Source organism: Hyalella azteca, unplaced genomic scaffold (assembly GCF_000764305.2).
Source record: "Hyalella azteca isolate HAZT.00-mixed unplaced genomic scaffold, Hazt_2.0.2 contig16275, whole genome shotgun sequence".
Classification (NCBI taxonomy): domain Eukaryota; kingdom Metazoa; phylum Arthropoda; class Malacostraca; order Amphipoda; family Hyalellidae; genus Hyalella; species Hyalella azteca.
This window is the reverse complement of record NW_025946100.1, coordinates 159,281-180,500: the sequence shown is the minus strand read 5'-3', so window position 1 is coordinate 180,500 and position 21,220 is coordinate 159,281. Positions and strand designations below refer to the sequence as shown.

General features: G+C 40.0%; 1 protein-coding gene across 6 annotated transcripts in view; it reads right to left on the bottom strand.

Annotated features, from left to right (window-relative positions):
• LOC108679320 overlaps positions 1-21,220 on the bottom strand; it is a 58,310-nt gene that overhangs the window by 16,344 nt on the left and 20,746 nt on the right. For 4 of the 6 annotated variants that reach the window (XM_018167918.2, XM_018167921.2, XM_018167920.2 and 1 more), the window contains 2 exons: positions 4,162-4,520; positions 2,147-2,221 (listed from right to left, as the gene is read on the bottom strand). In XM_018167918.2, the coding sequence (XP_018023407.1) occupies positions 2,147-2,221; positions 4,162-4,520 (434 nt within the window). Of the gene's footprint in view, positions 1-2,146; positions 2,222-4,161; positions 4,521-10,043; positions 11,805-21,220 lie in introns of those variants that run through there. The other 2 variants (XM_018167922.2, XM_018167919.2) reach the window with 2 other exon arrangements.

Below are 21,220 nucleotides of genomic sequence, written 5' to 3'. Positions count from 1 at the left end.
AAAGTAACATCTTATCACAGTGATAACGTCATCAGAATATTTATGATCTAACCAGACAGCGTGATGACACCCAACAACGGTATGGTCGTCAGCTGCTATGATTATCCCTGCCAATTGTCATGGCCATCCAAGGAATGTGCGCACATGAACAAAAATCGCCACGAGAGTTGGACTTTTCCTTCCATCAATACAATTATGGATAATGGGGAAACATCGTATTAATTGATAAAAAAGCACTCAATCATGACCCTCGAAGAACAAATTCACCAAGCCAGACCGTCGCAACCACACATCACAGCTGACGCAGCAACACTGACCGAGACCGACCGCAAAGTCCTATCAGGCAAAGAGAGTTGCTACAGAGCGAGTGAAGAGAGAGCAGAGAGAGAGACAGTGGTTCTGCCCTTATGGCCGAGCTCAGTCAAATATCAAACAACGTCTCGAGCTGCAAGCTCCTTCAGGATTATCAGAAGGCTGCATTTCTACAAGTTGCGGATGACCTTTTCAATGAAAAATACACTCATAACACGTACGCAAAATACATGTGGTTTTAGATTGACAGCCACGCTCTCGGGTTCCCACTTGAGGCGTTTGTCAATCCAATCTCAAAAGGAATACAAATAGGTCCAAGCGCACCCAGCTAAAAAACAAATTCAGATAATACTGTTTGGTGACGCACGTACTCGGCGGGAGAAATATATAAACAGAAAAGCAAGAACAACGTTCAGAATTTAAATTACAGAACACAACGCATACATTCTCTCAGAATGCGGAACGTTGTCATAGCCAACAAAAGCAATGAGTGACGCATCTATGCGCCGTTGAAGCATGACGAACGTTATCTTATCGTCAGCAGAAATATGGTGTCCATCCTTATCAGCGCTATCGACGCAAATAATAAACCCCACATTTGTCTGTAATCCGGACACTAATGGTACGATCGGAGTCGTAATTTTAATAAGCGTTCTTTTCCGTTATTTATGAACCCATTACTGTAATACAATGCATAAACGTAGATCAAGCCCAGGACGTAAGAATAAGAAATCAAAGAACAATCGAGGTGAAGAACATACTAGAATAACAGTGAACGAAGAAAGCTCTGCCAGATACTTATATATATTCAGAGAAAAAATAATACTGCAGTGCACAGAAGAGAATCTAAAAACCAAACAAATACTGACAACAACAACGTAATAGAAACAATGAAATGCATGGATTTATGGAGTAAATTCATCTCACTCACAAGCAGGTGTACAGCATAAAGTCGATGGCTAAAAAAAATATCAATATTGAACTAGAATGCTAAAAAAGCGACAAGTTTGTGTAGAGAAAAGTACTTTAATTTCCTAGGAAACTAAAAACCAGTAAAGATACGGATACAAAGTTAACAAACGCAACAAAAGCATAAATAATTTTTACAGTGCATGTTAATACAAGGCAAAAAATATCACGTAAGCTCGTTCGAAATAACTTGTACAAATTCAGCGAAAACATGACATTTATTAAACCAATTAGAAGGCTCGCAACTCAGGTAAACAATGAATATATAAAGTAAACATAGTAGTAACCAAAATCCGAGACTTATGCTTTAAATTCATCTATAACATCAAGCAGAATCAAAAAATGCCAACGATTCGAAATTTAAAATAGCAGACATGGGCATAAACTCACACCGTGAACTTCAACAGGAAAACCATTAGAACGTGAAAAGTGTCCTAATAATTACACGAGCAAAAAAATTCGTTAGAATGTATTGGTCAAATTCGCAGGCTGAAGCACAAATAAAATTAAAAATGGGGATGGGTGGGTAATGTGTATACATAGTGCAGGTATCTATTCTACTACAGCCAGAGCCACAGGACGCGGGTGTTCGCGGTTGCCGTCATGGTTTTCTAAGGCAGGGTTCACACCATACTGCCGGGCAAGTACCAGACATATAGGTACCAGTCACGGTCCAATATTCTTTACTGCATTTCCATAGAAGCATTCAAGCCATGGGTATCGCAGGTGCCTTGCACGGCTGGCATATAGAAATGCGTTAAAGAATATTGGACTGGACCGTCACTGGCACATGCCTGGCAGTATGGTTATGAACCGTGCCTACCGTGGCAGCCGCAACAAAAGCATGAATTGAAAGACTGCTTACTTCAAGTCTGCTCATAGTGCTGCTGCGTCGACGAGCTCGGGAGTTGCCGTTTTCATCAAAGAAATTCATCACAACCTGCGTCACAAACATAACAGCTATGGAATATTGGCTCGAAGAATAAATATAATTTGCCGCGCAAATATTATATGTGCTTTCGATATTCTTCAAATGAAATATAGCCGGTTCAATTTATATTAATTATTTATATTTGGGAGATTCCGACAGAAGCTTGAGAAATAGCAGAAATCAATTACTATTGTTGACACTTCAAAAGGATCAGGCCTTGTTATAATCATCAATCACACTAAATGTAACCATTTATATTTGCATAGACGCACAACTGCTGTTGGCGGAACGCTAATGATAAGTGAGCTTTATAACATTCAATTAAGAAAGAAGAATGTGTGAAGGATCACTCAATTAGCGATCTGTCATCTTCCAATAATTACTGAAGTAAACATTTAGTGTAACGGACGCATGACAAAGAACATACAAGACAATATTAATCCCTGTAAAGTTGGAGCTTCTCTCAATGAGCCTCTTTCTATAATAAACTCACAGAAACAGAAAGCGAGCACCAAAACAGAATAAATATAAACGAGAAATTATAAAATAAATTATGATTCCGAAATTCACAGGGACACACCGAGTAAAACCTTAAATGAATTAAGAAAAAGTACGAAAAGAAAATTATCTAAAAAATTATACTAAGAAGGCCACAAACACATGTATACGTACGAACTAGATACGACCAAAAATTTTAGTCAAAGTAACAAGATAAGCGCGCTGAAAATAATATTTCTAATTCTCGAAGCAAAAAGATCGTTCAACAAAACTTGAACGCCATATATCGTCAACAGCAAATCTGTAATCAAAATAATTGCAAGTATTTGAAACGGAAGCTACAAGTTCTTTGATAATTTGGCACCAAAATTACATGAATTAGGCAAATTGATAACTGATGCGTGAGTAAGACTGTCTGTAATCTTTAATTACAGAAATTACATATATACGCATCAAAGCCACAAAAAAATCTTACACAGTACCAGAACTAAGGCAGAAGGCGCCACAAGCTGACAGTGATTCTAGAGGCCACGAGTTCATTATCTAAGGGAACTATTCAATAACGGGGAATTCCAGATGAATCCGTACATAAATAAACTCGAAGCTTGTATTTTATTACTTGGCTGTACATTACTATTAAACAAACAAGCTTCTAAATGAAAACCCGAGAATCTACATATCCTTACAGCACCTCGAAAAATAAAATTCAGCAATAAAAAGGAACATTTATACATGATGATTAAACATGACTGGTTATAACGTATAGCAATAATAAACAATAAAAAATTAGTACAGTTCATATCGGTAGTCACAAATTGGAAGAAAATAACAAAATGCGCCCAAATGCACCGTATGTAATGAACAACATATAAGAGCCCCTTAAGAAACCCTCCTAACTTGGTTCATCGCGTAAATGAAAACGGCAACAAATTTTGAATAAATCAATCCATACGACATTCTTCAAAAAACTAAATCTTCCGTAAACGTGCATTGCCTTAAATAACAATAACAGAATACAATTCATGTTAAGTGATCATCACGTCTGAGTAGATCGACGTATTCAATAACAATAAGAAAATGATTGTTTTTATGATGGTCCATGCAATATGAACATCAATAGATAAATACTGTAGAGTCTTATATAGTATATATATTGTCTATCAGTCATGAAAAACCGAGAAGCATGACTCGGGAGGATACAGTTATGCATTTAATTTAATGGGAAAACTAAAGACGTGATATAAATATCAACCCAGTCAAGTGCGTGGTAGTAAAATTTTAATCACACGTGAGCAGAAAGTTGTATAAAGTATACATAAAAATTAAATTCTGATTTTTGAAATTATGAATCTTGTATCGACAGTGACCAAAAACACCATAACTATGAAAATTTGTAATAAAAGAAGAGGAAGTTATGAAGGAATTTAATAAGAAATGCAAATATGTATTACCTTATTCTCCTCGACTTTGGTGAGGCTCAAGTTTCTTCTGTGTTTAGGCGCCCACTTCGATAACGGACCCGCGATGTCCAGCTTCTTGGCTGAACCCTCACCGTCGTCTTCTTTGTCGAGCTCTATGGTGAATGCTGTAGCAGCTCTCCTGCCCTCCGACCCAGTGGAGGAAGCAGCATCTCCAGAATTGCCAGCACCACCTGCACCCTCAGTATCGTCCTCGCCCCCAACGGCTTCGCTAAGACTCTTGACATCCGCCCCCGAAGGTGAAGAAGCTTGACCGGCGGCCGGTGTGGTACCAGTTAGAATTGGAGGAACCTCGGCGCTGATGTCGGGGTCGGAGTCTTTTCGAGGAGATTCTGTGGAGGCAGAAGAAGTTGTCTAATTAAAATTACCCGTCAGATTGCATTGTTTGATTTATTTAAAAATAAATTTTTAAGAAGCAACAGAAACCCAAAGCATTACATCTCGACAACACGCCAACGACAGAAAATAACTTTTAAATTAACAGTCACAAGGTGTTGTTGGTGCTCAAGCAGACGCCTCACGGAATTTCTACGAAGAACAAGAGAAAACATTCGTCTATGATAACACTTTCAAGGAAGGCTACATCATTTTCTAATCTGAAAATTCCAGCAAAAAATAAACCGAGTTTCAACAGTAGGTGGTGCCTCCCAAGACCGGAACTTTTCAGAACCTCCATCACATTTCGAAACATACTTCTTACATACCTTTAATCGAAACATGAAATACACGAATGAAACCCAAAAAGCAAATTTACCACGATATACAAACACTTATAGTAACTTCTAACGACAATTTATTCATAATCCACTGACCCAGAGCGGAAAGTTTTTGAGCGCGAAATTTGACGGGAGTTAAATTCAGTCGAGCTAATTTCAAGAATGAAGACGGAGATTGCGACTCGCTGCTGCTGGTGAATGACATATCCTGTTTCGGTGATGTCCTCTCCCAAGACCCAACACTTTCTTTCTGATAATCAGATGAACGATTCCACGTTCCTCTAGAAAATGTTGGTGTTTTCGCAGCGTCTTCATTAGCGTTATCCAAAAGGGACAAGCTGCTAAATCGAGGCGTAAACAAACTTCTTGGAGGATATCCACTATTCGTTCCACCCACGGACGACTGCAAACTGCTGCTGTAACCCGAGTCTTTGGTAGGCGAGTCGTCGCCGGCGAAGCATGTCAAAGAGGATAAGTATGGAGCAACCTCGTCGCTTCCACCAGGTGCACAATATCTTGGAAATTGTCTTTTATTTGCCGAATGGTGGGCATCTTGCCATAAAAAAATAAAATATGCATTCGGTATTAAATTTTTCCGTATTCTTGAGTTTAACAAGTTCCCAGAATTAAATATGAGCTCAGTTTCAGCTCATAATCCCAAATAGTGTTCATCATCTCCCCATAATGATATTGGTGGACTGACCTCTTAGTTTCAGGCAGTTGATCATCTTTTCAATAAGGAAATTGAACGACTTTCCTCTTGGTTTCAAGAATAAAGTTGATCATCTTCTCAATAAAGAAGTTGAACGACTTGCCTCTTAGTCTCAGGCGTGAAGTTGATCATCTTTTCAATAAGGTAGTTGGGCAACTTACCTCTTAGTTTCAGGCGTAGAATTGATCATCTTCCTAATAAGGAAAGTAACGACTTACCTCTTAGTTTCAGGCGTTGAATTGATCATCTTCTCGATAAGGAAGTTAGCTGACTCGTTGAGAGTGATGGTTGCGGCGGAGGTGCGGCGAGCTGCCCCGAGATCGGGACTTGCTGGTCGGCCTCTGAGTTGCGTTAAAAAACGTCATCTTTTCAGCTTTGGACTGTAGGTTGACGGCAACGGTAGACTCTCGCACTTCTTCGGTAGGACAACACTCGACGCAACCTCGGAGGATGACGTGGTGTAACCCGAGTCTTTGGTAGGCGAGTCGTCGCCGGCGAAGCATGTCAAAGAGGATAAGTATGGAGCGCCCTCGTCGCTTCCACCAGGTGCACAATATCTTGGAAATTGTCTTTTCAGCTTTGGACTGTAGGTTGACGGCAACGGTAGACTCTCGCACTTCTTCGGTAGGACAACACTCGACGCAACCTCGGAGGATGACGTGGTTTTACCATGAAGGGGAAGGTTCTCGAATTTATTGATGTACGTTCGAGCAAGACTTTGAGCAGGTCCATTAATCGAGTCGTGACCTGGACTGGGAGCGCTTGAATAATTAGATGACGTATAGGGGCTAAAGAGAGAAAGTCCCTCACTACCCGTCAGTCGCATTGTTATTGGTTATTGGAATCAGCTATAGAGAGTAATACAATAATATATTCAAATTCCACAACTCCAAATTCTTTTTCATTTAACGCCTGAAGTACAAATTTTTCTACAAAATTAAAAATTCAACGCTCAAAAGTCCAAATTTATGATATGCTTTTTCTGAAAATAAAATTGCTTACTGAACATTACGCAAAAAATTATTTCAGAAAAATTCCCTGCATTGCAAGTGCAATAGCAATCGAAAAGTAGACAGCTTCAATTTGCATTAGCTTTAATGCGATACAAACTTTTATAATGCATGAAATATTACACACAATCATTCCTCGAAGGGCATGCATACACACGGACTGTTGTAAGAATAACCCACTAGTCGAATGACTGGCAGTGGAACGTGCAACTGCACTATAGAACGATGCATTAGATCGCGGGTTGCTAACTACTCCGCATTCCTGTGCAATTGCCTCGACACTGGCGGCCATTGAAGAACTGAACGGGACTACCGGTCTGTCGTTGGAGTGTTGCAGCGCTGTCTCATGCGAAGGCGAATGAGACAGCGAGATATTTACACGGAGATGACTGAAGAATATGATCAGGTTTAGAATTAAATTAACTGTATGTACGCTGATCGTTCAGAATTTTTATCGAATGTGCAATTTGTTTAGATTTCGTTTTTTTAATACAATTAGACAAATATCTAGCTGTAAAAGCGAAAAATGATCTGCGAATTCAAGGCAGTCGGATCAAGAATCTTCAGTATGTATATACAATTTAGGAGACTAGCATCAGCAAATTATTGAACAAAGGGTTCATTGAAGTGGTCGCATGCAGCAAAAAAAACGGTAAATCCTTGAGCATGAGCTCGTTGTAGCTACGTACGGTATGCATTATAAAAACGGTAATTCCTTGAGCAAATTGCTCATCGGAGCGATTGCGTGCAATATGTAAAATGGAAAATCGTCGAACATATGGCTCAGTGAATCAGTTCGAAGTTTGAGCAGTTAAGTTCGAAAACGGCTAACTTTTAGAACTATAAAATTGAGAACAACTATGTTCGCTTGAATGATCGAGACTTGCTTCAGCTAGTTGCACAACGCAATTAACTGCTAACAAACTTGTTCAAGTTTTGACTTGAGTTATCGCAAATGGTGTCTGTTGCAAGCATATGGAATCCGAAACTGCATTCAAAGAATTCTACTTCGGTCTCCCGCAAGGTCATCGAGAGGGAGAAAGAGGAACCAGACGTGTCCATCTTGAGGTCCAGATGTTGGTTCGGGACCACTCGCATACCAAGATACCTACTTCTCAAGATAGAAAGCATACTTATATTTTGTTTGAACATCATGAACGATCATAATAATATCGTAACTTATCGAATTTAAGTAACAATCTGCATGACTCATGAAGATATTTAGTAGAGTCATTTATCGATTTTTCCGATCTAGGTTGAGAGATCGAATAATTAGTAATTTCCAGTATCGTTGTCAATTGAAAATATATTTAATCAAACATACTGAGAGTTAGGGAACATTCTAAGAACCACAACGACAGCCAAGTAATTTCTAACTCTAGACATGACTTGTTCGAAGTGCAATTTTGAATTTGGTCAAGAGGAACGTAATGAATGATGTGTTCCAAAAGATGGATAAAAAAGCAAAAACCAAATAAGATTAGGCTCAATTAAATCTTTTCCAATAATCACAGTAAATTTCAATTGCAACAGCGTTAAATCACTTTACAAAGAATCATCAGTAGCTATGAATTAGTTTGTCTACCTCATTATCAACGAGGCTTATTATATCACCCAAGATTTTCGGTTTGCATCGAGTGCACCGAGACTTGCGTTCATGAACGAGGAAGAAGAAACGTCAGCGCTTTACCATGTAGTGCTATGTTAGGCAATATCCTACACTAAATCCTTGGTTACATTCACTAACGCAAACTTCTGCCCACATACGACCCACACTTGACCGTGGATCAGCAACTGCACGACACAGGAACACAACGCGCACATCTCACCGCCACGACAGTTCAGGTCCAACTAATCCACTTGGCGGAGTGGAATGCCGAGTGTTCAGCGAGCGGCCTGCGTCTGCGCCGCTGCCGCAGCGACGTCTCAGCTGGCTGAACTTTCAGCTATCCTTCGGCATGAAACCTCACTGCGGCACACACGCCTTATTTATGATGGCACGCCCTAAGGCTGAGACATGTTTCCCTTATATTCAATACTGCGTCCCGTTTTTCCAACCATTTTAAACAGCAGCTTAGGTCAGGTATCTATAGTTTTACGTGTGACCTCACCGTGACGTGATAATATGTTTCAATGATATGTTCTAATAATATATTTCAGATGAACGATATCTTCAGAGTAACACTTGAACATATTATTTTCCATCATGTGTTAATTATACTCCATGCTACGATATTTTATTTTTATTACAAATATAACGTATTTTGTTCATGTGTGAAGCTCATTCGTCCATCTTTAGCAAAGAAGCTGCACCTCATGCATGAAGCTGCACCTCTTGCATGAAGCTGCACCTCTTGCATGTAGCTGCACCTCTTGCATGTAGCTGCACCTCTTGCATGTAGCTGCACCTCTTGCATGTAGCTGCACCTCTTGCATGTAGCTGCACCTCTTGCATGTAGCTGCACCTCTTGCATGTAGCTGCACCTCTTGCATGTAGCTGCACCTCATGCATGTAGTTGCGCCACTTGCATGATCGAAGATGCACCGCATTAATGTAGCTGAACCTTGTTGTTAATGGTGCAGTGATGCTTGATGTCGAGTATTATGAATAAAGATGAATTTTGTAAATAGTAAAGCGTTTTGTTAATTAGGCTGAGCACTGCGTATCGTGCCCGGCCTTATTGCGTGCGATGCTGTGCCTGTGCCCTAGCTGCGTGCGATGCTGTGGCTTACGTGCGATGCTGTGGCTTACGTGCGATGCTGTGGCTTACGTGCGATGCTGTGGCTTACGTGCGATGCTGTGGCTTTACGTGTGATGCTGTGGCTTTACGTGTGATGCTGCTTCATGCGTGTGGTGCTGTGCCCAGTAATGTCGGTTAGCACACATAAACCGAGCGACAAATTGCAACGAAACACGTCACTGTTATCTACAGTGACGATCAAACAGAATGCGGATGTCGGAGAGTAAATTTGCACCTTTCGTGAAGGGATCTCCCCAATTTTGGGTAAAGCAACGAAAATAATTCAGGCCTAGGAACACGAATGAAAGATTTACGAGTAGCGGTAATAAACTTCGTAGCTGAAACTATAGTATTTTTCAACTAATTACTAAGTATTTGGAAATTCAACATCGAATTATACAAGTGAAATACGAAACATGTTTAATGTGGGCTTTACTCAATTTAAATAACAAATATGTACTATAAAATTTGTCTTAAAAACAGTTCAATTTCAAAACATACCTAATGCGAGCCGTCAACGAATCAAACGATTAAATCGACGATACAAATAATCCAACGTGAGAATTGTTCAGTATTTTCTCCATGTAAAGCTTTGCAGTCAAACTTAATGAGCTGTTAACACATGCTTAAAATGAAAACCTAGGCAATACAAGGCGCGTTTAGAAGTTGAGCTCACCTGTCGATGTGAGATCACCACTAATCCCAGAGGCAGACTCCCATGTGTGACTGAGTGAAGCAGGCGCAATGAGTCCAGACTCACAGCTTTGTACCAAGGTCGGCCCTGAGCCGCTCTTCGTAGTCCCGTTACAGCCTAATTTCTGCACTGAATCACAAGCCGCATGTTTGTGTCTTAAGGTTGGCTTTGGAATATTTGAGCATCGTGCACCAGCGGACACGTCATTACTGCTGTTCGAGTGGCTGATCTCAAAGCAGACAAAATTAGGAGCCGACGTTGTGAGCTCAGGAGGTTCACTTCGAGCTCTTCCTTCAGTACGTAGTTTCCCAACTAGCAGATTGGTAAAATCTGCACTGTCGATTGCACCCTTTTCTCCATCTTTACTAACGTCGAAAGTGGGCTTTTTCGACTCGAATATTTCTACGATGAAATCCTTTTTGATATTTTTGTTCTTCCGTAGGGACCCTATTCGATTCCTAAAAGAATCTCTCTCGTGTTTCACTTGAGGTAATGAGTCAGAACATCTAAGGGATGGACCGATGTTTGAACTGTTGCTTGTGCCAACAGGTTTTTCGCTAGTTTTGTCTAACTCTACTTGAGGTATACATTTAGCGTCATCGTTTTCTAGTGAGATAAAAAGAAAACATTCTTGATCATTATTAACATGTGAAGTTTCGAGGCATTTTCCTTCATCGACTACTTGTTGGACTTGAGGTTTCTTTTCTTCATCGTCGTTCTCACTTTGCTCCTGAAAAACACATTTGTCTCCTTGTTTTTCTTGCGGGTTTAACGGAGAAGTATTTAAACATACAGGGAGAGAATTAAGTAATTTAGAATCTGTTATCACAACCGATGCAGATGGATTATCTTCGTGAATGGCATGCTCATGGGCGGTCTCAATCAACTCGGCATCCAAGGGCACCGATAGATTGCACGGAAATGAGACCAGGTTATCATTGTCATCATTATCTGCTTCACACGATGCACTGACGGACTCACTCGTGTCTCCCAGAGAGCTGGGGTCAGAGCACGGGTTGTTGGTGATGTGACTGCTGCTGTCTCCTGATGAGTTGCATGGACTGTTTTCGCCTGCAATGTCGCTCGCATCGTGACCTTCGGAACGTTGACTGGCATCACTTGTATCGGTGAACACTGGTCCGTTATTCAACTCACTCTTGCTTATATCAAATGACTTGACGTTTATTCGGTTCCTAGTTTCGGTCTCAGTTTTTCTTACCAGACTAGAGTCAACATCTGTTTCAATTTTTGCACCCGCTGATCTCGCACTACAATCCAACAATCCATCGTTACCACAACCCGCAGTTATAAGACAATTAAATTGAGCTCCGTCTGCATTACTAACAAGACTATCACAACCTACACCTGATGCTAATGCATCACTTGGGTTCTCCTTGGCATTGCTGCTAAGCGAGTCCCTCCCAACAATCTCGATCTCGTTTTCTACGATCAAGTCAACGATAGGAGAGTTCCTCTTCGAAACAATGACAGGAGACGAGTTATCGGCAACATTAGAATGAGGGTCGCTTTCACTTTCATTCAGTGCTATGTTAGGATTTTGGTGAGGCATTTCGAGGTCATTTTGTGAGGCAACATTTTTTGCAGTACATGGCGTAAATGGTTCAGTCGAGGGCTGCAGACTCTGGTCAGTAGGAGATGTTGCTACAGTGCTCATTATTCTCTTGTGTTTTAAAGGGATAAAACATTGTTCAACTAACTTACTCTAAAATTACCCTGTACACTGACAAATAGATACAAATTTTAGTACAAAATCACACTAAGCAATAAGTACACACAGCTATTACTTGCAATTTACAACCACCATTAGATTAACAATTTAATTAGGTAAGCATACTGGAAAACACTTTATGAATTTGTCTATATTCATTTGTTTATCAGAGTCGCTTTGAGGTCGCGCTTTATGCGATCTCGCATTAACGCAAACTGAGAGAATTAATTCGGTGGCGGGTGGTAATGAGGCAGCAGCTAGGACACTTGACAACTAGGACGTGGCTATAACGGTAGGGTACACTTTGATGCTTTAATTGCTTTTCCCCTGCACATTGCATTTGAAAACTATTTGAAAAGCCAAAGAAATGAAGCAGGGGTAAACAAAGTTGAAGTGAAAATGTCTGAGGATAAAGTGTAAATATGATGTCTTGCAGCAATACTCATTGCCGTTGGATAGGTTGAGAACAAAGCTAGAGAGAGCACAATTGCATGGAAGAGATGAAAGATGTGCTTAATGTGAAGTTAAGTGTGAGTTCAGTTCAGTTTTAGGCTCCAAACAGCATTCAAGATTGTACAAGTGCGCTCATAATTTGTCACAGGTTACTATAAATTTGTATCTCTTGGTGTTATTCGTTGCGGTCAGGAAATCGAAAATAATCAGTATATTTGGTTGCTATATATATTATGGAAATGACGTTGGTGGTCGTGCATCCGCTAACACTAGCTGTTATAGTCAAACAGAAAGAGAATAAAATGGAATGACACTATATGTGTTCTATCCTGAAGATTAAACGTGAGTAGTTTGCTTGTCACTCGACCTAGCAAAAGAAATTCAATACAGTGAAGTTTCAGCATTTACGCCGATTATCGTTACCAGAAGCGAGTGCCACGATAGTCGACTCGTAATTGCCGCCTCGCTATGTCCGTCGATTGTCAAGTGAGTTAATAGTTTCATTGAACGGCTCATCGAATAGGACTTTCACGACCCACCGCAGGAGTAAAAGTGAAACTATAGGAAGGCTCACCAAGTGTGAAGCAGTCTAGAAAATGCGTTTCTGAAAGTAGTGATTTGCTCCTACACTCATGGCATAAAGAACGGCAGCAGCGAAGCTAATATTATATAAAATATTATCATAATAAGCTAATGTATAATTTTGGGTCAGACGATTTCTGACACAATCATGAACTATTTCTTAGAAAAATAATACTTACATCAAATTTACTTGTACCCCCTCCTTTAATCGAAAAATTATTTCTTTTTCTCTGTCTCATAAATCATCAATAAGAAATTTTTCAAGAGCTTTACTAATTACCATGAAAACATTAAAATTTTGCTTTACATTCATCAGTTAACATCATTTTCATCAAGACCTGTTGAACGCTGCCCTACAGCCAACTGGTGAGTTTCAGTTTCCTAATGGATAACAGGATATTAGAAAGTGAAAGAATATTTGAGAGAATTTAAGGGAATATCGTTGAGAATCTGAAAGCATTTCCTAAGAAAGACATTATACATTTCTTTGGGTGTGAGATTGTCGAAGAGGACAACCGGATTTTGAGGAGAAGTTAAGATCAATGAAGCTATCTCGGGAGCTACAATGAAATTTCTGTGCACGAAGATTATTTAAGGCAAAGAATTTGATGCTTGTAGCGTAAGTAGCATAGTAGTAAAGTTATTTCATTTCTTCGCACACTGAAGATACACGATACGATGATAGTAAATTCAGGCGATGGTGAATATTGTCGTGTGAGCAGACTTCGGATGATACGCACACGATGGCTATCATGTTTGCACATTGAGAGAAACGAGTGAGATTTTGTCCAAAAAACGATGCACATTTTTTCCTTCTGTTCTTCATCCCGACCCCGTCCTACTACTCGGCTAAAGGTTATATCAGTGCTACGTGCAGAAAGTGGGTCACTATTTGGACATTATGGTCCATTCATTTATATGGGTTCATGGCTTAGACTTGGAGCATTGGTTATCGTCTTGACCTACGTACGGTAGGAGCACCCGCGAATGCATGGCAATCTATGGGGCCTTCTATTCTACGTACGATACGAATACTATTAGTAGAGAGCGATTTTCTATGGAAGTGTATCACACAAAAATGTTTACGACCTAGCACAAAGCTATCTGACGACAGTTCACAGCTGTTGGTATGCATGGTCTCGCGCAGGCGCAGTCTACGGCTAAATTGATATATTTACATATACACTACAGTCTACAGTCAACGCGCTTATAATGGACGCATAATGCAAGATAAAATACTGCAAATCAATGGACAATACGTAGCATCAGGTTGTCTTACGCGGCGAACCTCGACGTCGACGGTCCAGTTCGGGGACCTCCAAGTCAAAGTCGTAGTATATCACAAAAATGTTCGAAACCAATGGATTAGGGCATAATAGTTGTAATATTTTCAGTCTGACCATAAAGGTCACTTATATGACCTGCACATTGAATAAAAAAAAACAAAAAAAAATAAATTCTATACCTGGCTAAATTGGTTTCTTGTCTGATGTTTTGGAAATTTGGACGTTATGTTAGACCAGGCGTCTCTAACTGAGCTACACGGTTTTTAAACAGGCTTTTAACGACCTTCTATCGGACATAATCGGGGCCATGATTTGACTGAAGCAAAACAAATAATTATCGTAAACTAACTCAGCTTCGTTAGACTAATATAACTTCAGTTAATTTTAGCGAGACTGCCGAGACAGTTCCTATCCCTATACTCTGGTACGGGGTACCTATGCCCATGATTCCTAACCTTTACCAGGAGATGGACAAATAAATAGCAGGACTTGCTTTGAAGTTTTAGTTGGGGTCCTTGGGGAGCTGATACATGAGTGCTTTATACTGGACACATGGTATGACCGTATGAGTACCTATTATTGCGTTCAAAATAAAAAGATGTACCGGTATGTGAAGGATTGATTTTATACTCAGGCAATTGTTATTCTTCGAACTTCGAAATAGTTTTCTAGCAACCTGCATGAAATGTCACAATGATCCGCAAATGATTATGCACAGTTAGAGATAGAGTTAGCACACGCCACACGCGCACGGCACACGTAAGAGAAAAGTAATGAAGCAAATTATCAACCTGCACGCGAAAAATGAATGATCAACTACTGTATTCTTTTGTTCATCTCGTAGTATTGTTCGCCAGTATGTGGTAAATGCACTCCGGTTAGGGCTTGGAGCAGTCAGCACCAACCACACCTGTATGACGTGAATTTCGTCAAGTACTTATAAGTGGAAGCAGGGTGCGTTCGGCTTCCGTAACTCCGCGGCATAACTACACTCTACAGGAAACGGTAGAAATTTCCCTCTTTATCTTGCCGCATCACGAACATGAATCCTCGACTAGACAGAAAAACCACACCATTATACTCAATAGTGGATATGTCAAAATTCGACTTCTACGGTAACACATTCCATTTCCAAAAGCAAACGTTGAATAATATTGTCTGACTAGAGACACCGGACGCATGCAACAAACGACTATTGCACGACACACCTCACCACAACACAGCGCGATCGATACTGACTAACTTTTCTGCTTAGACTCTGCTAACTCTGCTTCAGCCCGCACCAGCTGCAGCTTCCTCCTCTGAAGCCTGACGGCAAAGCGTGCACTTGAACACACAACCATAAATTTGACTGTAATAGAGAGCAATCTCTTCAAAGGAGAGCAGCAGTAAAGAATGTATCGTGCAAAATAGTCCGTAATCTATAAGAAAAACAGTTGAACAAACAACATATAAGGAATTAAATCGACCGCTAGCATTGGAAGAAGAGTAGCAGTTGAGAAAAGAGAGCAAAATTGCCTATGAGTAGGCGCGAATGGGAGTTTTATTGTGATCTGAATACAAGCGATGAAATTTGCCAAAAGCAACCTATAATTATCGTTTTAGGTTCACAATCATGAAAAATACTCAGCACAAGAATAGACAGACACGTACAGCTTGACCGAAGATTGCAAAGTACGATTATAATGTAACAGTAAATGGCAGTAGCCAGCGCCCAGCCCACATGAGACATAGATGAGTTTGTACTCCACTGACCCAGCAGCATTCATCTCTAAATTTTTCTCGGAACTCAACTCTACTCATAAGTTTGTGAATTCGGTTGGTATTCTCAAATTTTATACAAAAAATTGCAGCGTTTAAATGACGAAAACACTTTGTGGATCTAACAGTAACCAAAATGATCAGTACGGTTTGGAAAAGATTTATATCAATTTAATCTTCTGTATCATACTCGTCTTAATTCATCGATATTTCTGCCCGATAATTTTTTAATAAAAGGCTAATTTCCATAAATTTTTTCACGAGGAATAGGGTCTTTTAGCTTTAATGACAGATGATCAAGTGGATATCGCAAGAAATCTGTAATTCTGTTGACACAGAAAACGGAAGCAGCTTGCGTGGCTAGAAATAGGTGAATACGAGACTCCAAGGGAAACAAATTCAATAAATTGATTACGGTTGATCAGCCATTATATAGTACGTTTGATTCATGGATATTTTCATTAACTGTGCCAGGCAAGGACTAACTCACAGGTGAGGGCAACAGATTAAATTTTATAGTAAAGAAGTTCGTGGTGAACTTTGAAGCCTCAGAATGTCACATTGATTGGTCGGAATGTCCTGTGGTCGTGGAAGTTACTAAGCGTAGTGGCAGGCACTGGCAATGTGCCCTTCCTACCTAAATAGCACCAGGCCTTGACCGCTAGCCTTGTCTCCGGCTACCAGCATTGCGGTGCACCACCAAAAATCACACTCCTAATTACTGCTTATTAAGCTGACTCGTCAAAATCAAGCTCCACGCTGCACCTCAATTATTATACGTATGTGGCCTGTGTGTCAAAGAATTGTGAAGCTCAATACAAATTTGGAGAAAAATTGGAGCTCTCTTAGAGAATACAAGCTTGGTAAACGCAAGGACATCACGTGGACGTGTTACAGTCAAACTAAAGCCATAATCCAATTTAGAAAAAAAAAACAACGTATTGTTAATTAAGTTCAAAATGTGTTCATTACGATGCTGCTCGGACAAGGAAATGAAGTAAGCATGTTACGATTACATGATGTGGCCTGTGTGTAAAAATTTATTTATTTATTTATTTATTTACTACTATTTTTTTGATTTATTGATTGTGGAGCACCAGGTCTTCAATGCATGAAAGACAGGTATATATCGTAAAGTGTACTCTCAGCGTACAAACAACTTATACTTAGGGATAGTCCGTTGAAAACTCGGGATTTTGTTGAGACCAAGTATAATGCACATCAAATAATGCATAATTAAAATTTTGCCATCTGCTAAATAAAGAGGATTCGCAGTTGGAAAGTTTTAACTGCAATTTATGTTCAGAAGCATACAGTGGCCCGTATGCTAAATAGGGCACTAGCACTACGAAGTAGCACTATGCACTACGAAGTGTCCTGTTGGTATGCTAAATACGTCACAGACACTTCAGAGATACAGGCGCAAGCAAGACAAAGGTGATGGAAAAAAACACACAGGGTAAGAAAACGTCACTAACCCAACAAGCAAGTAACCCAACCCTAATCCCAAACCTCTATGAAAATAGTATGCATTAAGCGCCTTTTTCGTCTCTCATCGCCTTTAATTTTCTCCTGCATCTCTCTGGTCACTCTTTGTTACTACTTGTTTCTTCTTCACTTTCTTAGTGGCAACACACCATCACCACCACAAGGATACTACAACTTTTGTCTGGACGACGCACGCCTGGCGTCGCTGCTACTCTAAAGTCTAAAGCCTTGACCGTCTCATGCTGTGCCTACTTCGTGCGTACGCGTTCTGTAGGATGGAAGTTGCTAGCCTAGCCTAGCCTATATAGTTTGCGGCATGGAAAGAAAGAAGATTCAGATTGAGTTTCAGCTCAATTGTCGTCCATGTTTCATGATCCACTCTAATGAGAACCAACACGTGACCAATAAATAAGAATATAATGTTTTGAGTATTAAAAGAAAATGCGATACTGAAAAATTAGTATGCCCGTTGCGCACTATAGTTGGACCTCAATATGACGTTAAATGCCGGGGTTAGATAGATATTCGCACAGCTGTTACGTCATAAATTCATCCACTAATCCGATAATATAGCCAACTTGCTAGAATGAGATACCCAACATAATTTGCGATTACCGCTCAAGTTACTATAACAGTAAATGTATTTTTTTATGCTGCCGCCACTGGTCATTGATGCTCGCACACGGCGGCGATGACACACAATCATCTGCCACAGGTGTGAGTGCATGGATGTGAAGTGAAGAAGAATAACTGTTTGAGGTAATGATCACCACTACATCCTTGTTAAAATTCAGCTCTGAATCCCCAAATGATGAATGTTTCCCGCCTGAGATACGCTTAGGTTTTTTAAAAAGCTTGTTGTCAAGAGATCGTTGACACAGCTTGAGGTCAAATATTGGGATGCAATCCAACACCATCTGTGAGACGCACTCGCTTAAAGCCATGTAGGTGCATGCGCTCCTTTTCAGGTAAAATTGAGACATAAAATAATACTGCAGCACACGCACTTGGACAAGGCTCAATCAAATGTTTGATAGATTTTGCTCTCGAACGCGCCAAAATACCAAATTTGTTTAACGAAAAACGATTACGTGGAATTTAGTGACCGTAATTTGTGATAGCTGTAATAACCCATTTGAAACACCAATCATCAGGTCAGTTTCTCAACAGAAATCAAGGAGGGTCGAATATGCAACGACTATCGGTTGAACTATTATGCAAAAAAATCATTATCATTCGGTAAAATGCCTATGGAGTCGACCAGACAGTGTACGAAAAAAATCCAAGCTAAGATTTGCTGACCTAATTTCCCTGTATGTTGATCCTTTGATCACACAACTAATTAGCTCACAATGCTATGAGCACCTAATAAGAGATATTAATTGTTATTAATTGTTTAGCAAGCGAAGCTGATTGTCTGTTGAAAGCTTGGTGCTCAACGCTGGATGAGGACAACGTCATATATTCTTGGGATTGCATCGTAGCACTACGAAATTTCAAAAGTCTTGCGAACTCATTCAGCTCACTTTCAAAAGCCATGCAGAACTACACTTCTTTCAAGAACATCGTTACTCACAAGAACTTTGCAGAACTACACTTTTCACAATAACTTCGTAAAAGAACGCTTCTAGATTAAATTTTTCTCACAATTGCCTTATCCTGAGAAGTAACGCCGGAGCTCCACTATTCTTAAAAGCAACGCTGAACATGCTATTCTGAAGCGCTGTTTAGAACGGCGATTCTTCAAAGACTCCTAAAATTATCAAAAAAATATCAAAATTATTACATATAAATGTTATTATTAAAATATGATTAAAATTCATTTTTCAGATCAATAAATTATTACTATCAACATTTACAACAAATGAAGTCATCAATTGCCCACGAAGAAAGCGCGTCGAAGCATTATACGTCCATACAGGACCTGAATTTTTGAAAATTTCGATTGAGTGATCTTTCCATTTTGTGTTCATAATTTATTATATTCTATAATTAGGTTAGATATCACATAAAATCCGTGTCCGTCAATGATGCTTAAAGAGTCATTAGCAAAGGGCAATTTCGTCTTGCAATAGGACCTGCAACCAAGACCTGCAACCAGGACCTGCCACCAGGACCTGCCACCAGAACCTGCCACCAGGACCTGCAACCAGGACCTGCCACCAGAACCTGCCACCAGAACCTGCCACCAGAACCTGCCACCAGAACCTGCCACCAGAACTGCCACCAGAACCTGCCACCAGTTACCGTTTAGCCAATGCTGCGCCTTTTAGGAGATGTACATAATTAAAACCGTTTCGCGTCTAGCTGTACATATATGTCAGCTTACAAAAAATTTCATAATGAAATCTTCCTATAAATGTGGCTGAGCCACAGCCTATCAGACACGTTCAGGAAACGTTTTAGATTGGCTTAGCAGCAACTAACACAGAAATTGCGTCTCACAATTTAGTGCACGTTCTTTAGTGTGATGATGTGTTTTCTATGTGTCATAAAACCTTGATTTTTCGGCACAATGGCTGATAAAGCAGTTGAGATATCGCAATGAAAAAATTATCTGCTTATTTGGGAGTGCTTTAGGAGTTAATTTGATTGCTATTCAATATTAAATTCGATTGGTAGTTTGAATTATTCATGTATTCGGTAGTATTTATTAAACACGCCACCACATATGTACAATTTTGCTCAATTTTTTCACTTAAGAACAATACGTCGAGGCAAACTAGAGTGACACATCACTACTTCCTCTCCCAATGATTCTAAAGACAATTGATTTAATGATGACGATGCTATTGATCAAAAATTTTTAGTCTCTTTCTGAATGTTTCCCATGAAACTGAAAATAAAGTTATCGAGATGTTCAGGATGAACCGATACTAGCTGTGGTAAATAATTCGAAATTTTCATAACAAGAACCTAAAAATTTTCCATAACGGTGTACTCAAGAAATAAGTAAAAATCTTGTTCGATAAAAGTCAAAAGCTATGCACATAGCACTATAGCAGGTCGTGCGCATGATTCGTGCGCTGCAGATCGTACGTACACTGTCCTACACTTCAGGGAAGGTCGTACCCAACAGTCCTACACTGGCTGCGATGCAAGCACGCAGTCCTACACGACATGCCGAGGTGCACACGCAGTCCTACACGACATGCCGAGGTGCACGCGCAGTCCTCATTCAAATAAAATACAAAGGTTAAAAGTCAAAGAATATTAGAAGACAGCTTTACCTGGTACTATACGCTCAAAAAAATGTACCGGACCTTTTGTACAAATAGTGACACACTTTCCTACCCACAGCACCAGCAGAATGGACGTAGAATGCACAAGCAGAATGGAATTTATCGCTACTATTTTGAATTTACTAGGCCAGAATTTTGTCGATGTATATTTTCCTGGCTGAAATCATTCTGATCTCGAATCATTATATGAGATCCACGCATGACGCTCATTCTTCAATATATTACTTAACCCGCATTCCATCAGCATGACGCGGACGCCACACGCATGAAAGCGGCGAAGCTTCGTCACTATAAAACGCTCGTCGTTGCTACAAGGCCACTTGGGAATAAAACTGTGCAGCCACAACAATAGCGACCATGGCAGCAACTACAGCAATGACATCAATAATAGCAGAAATGATAACAGCAACGAAAATCATTTCGATAGCAACGGCAGCTGTAATAACAGGCACGTCAGCAATAATAACAGCCACCGCTGGAATAGTAGCAACAATGACAGTTAAGACGACAGCAACGGCAGCTATAACAAGTGTTATACCGGTATGGCAGAAATAATAACAGTAACGTCAGAACTAATGACAGCAACAATAGTTATGATGACAGCAAAGATAACAATGA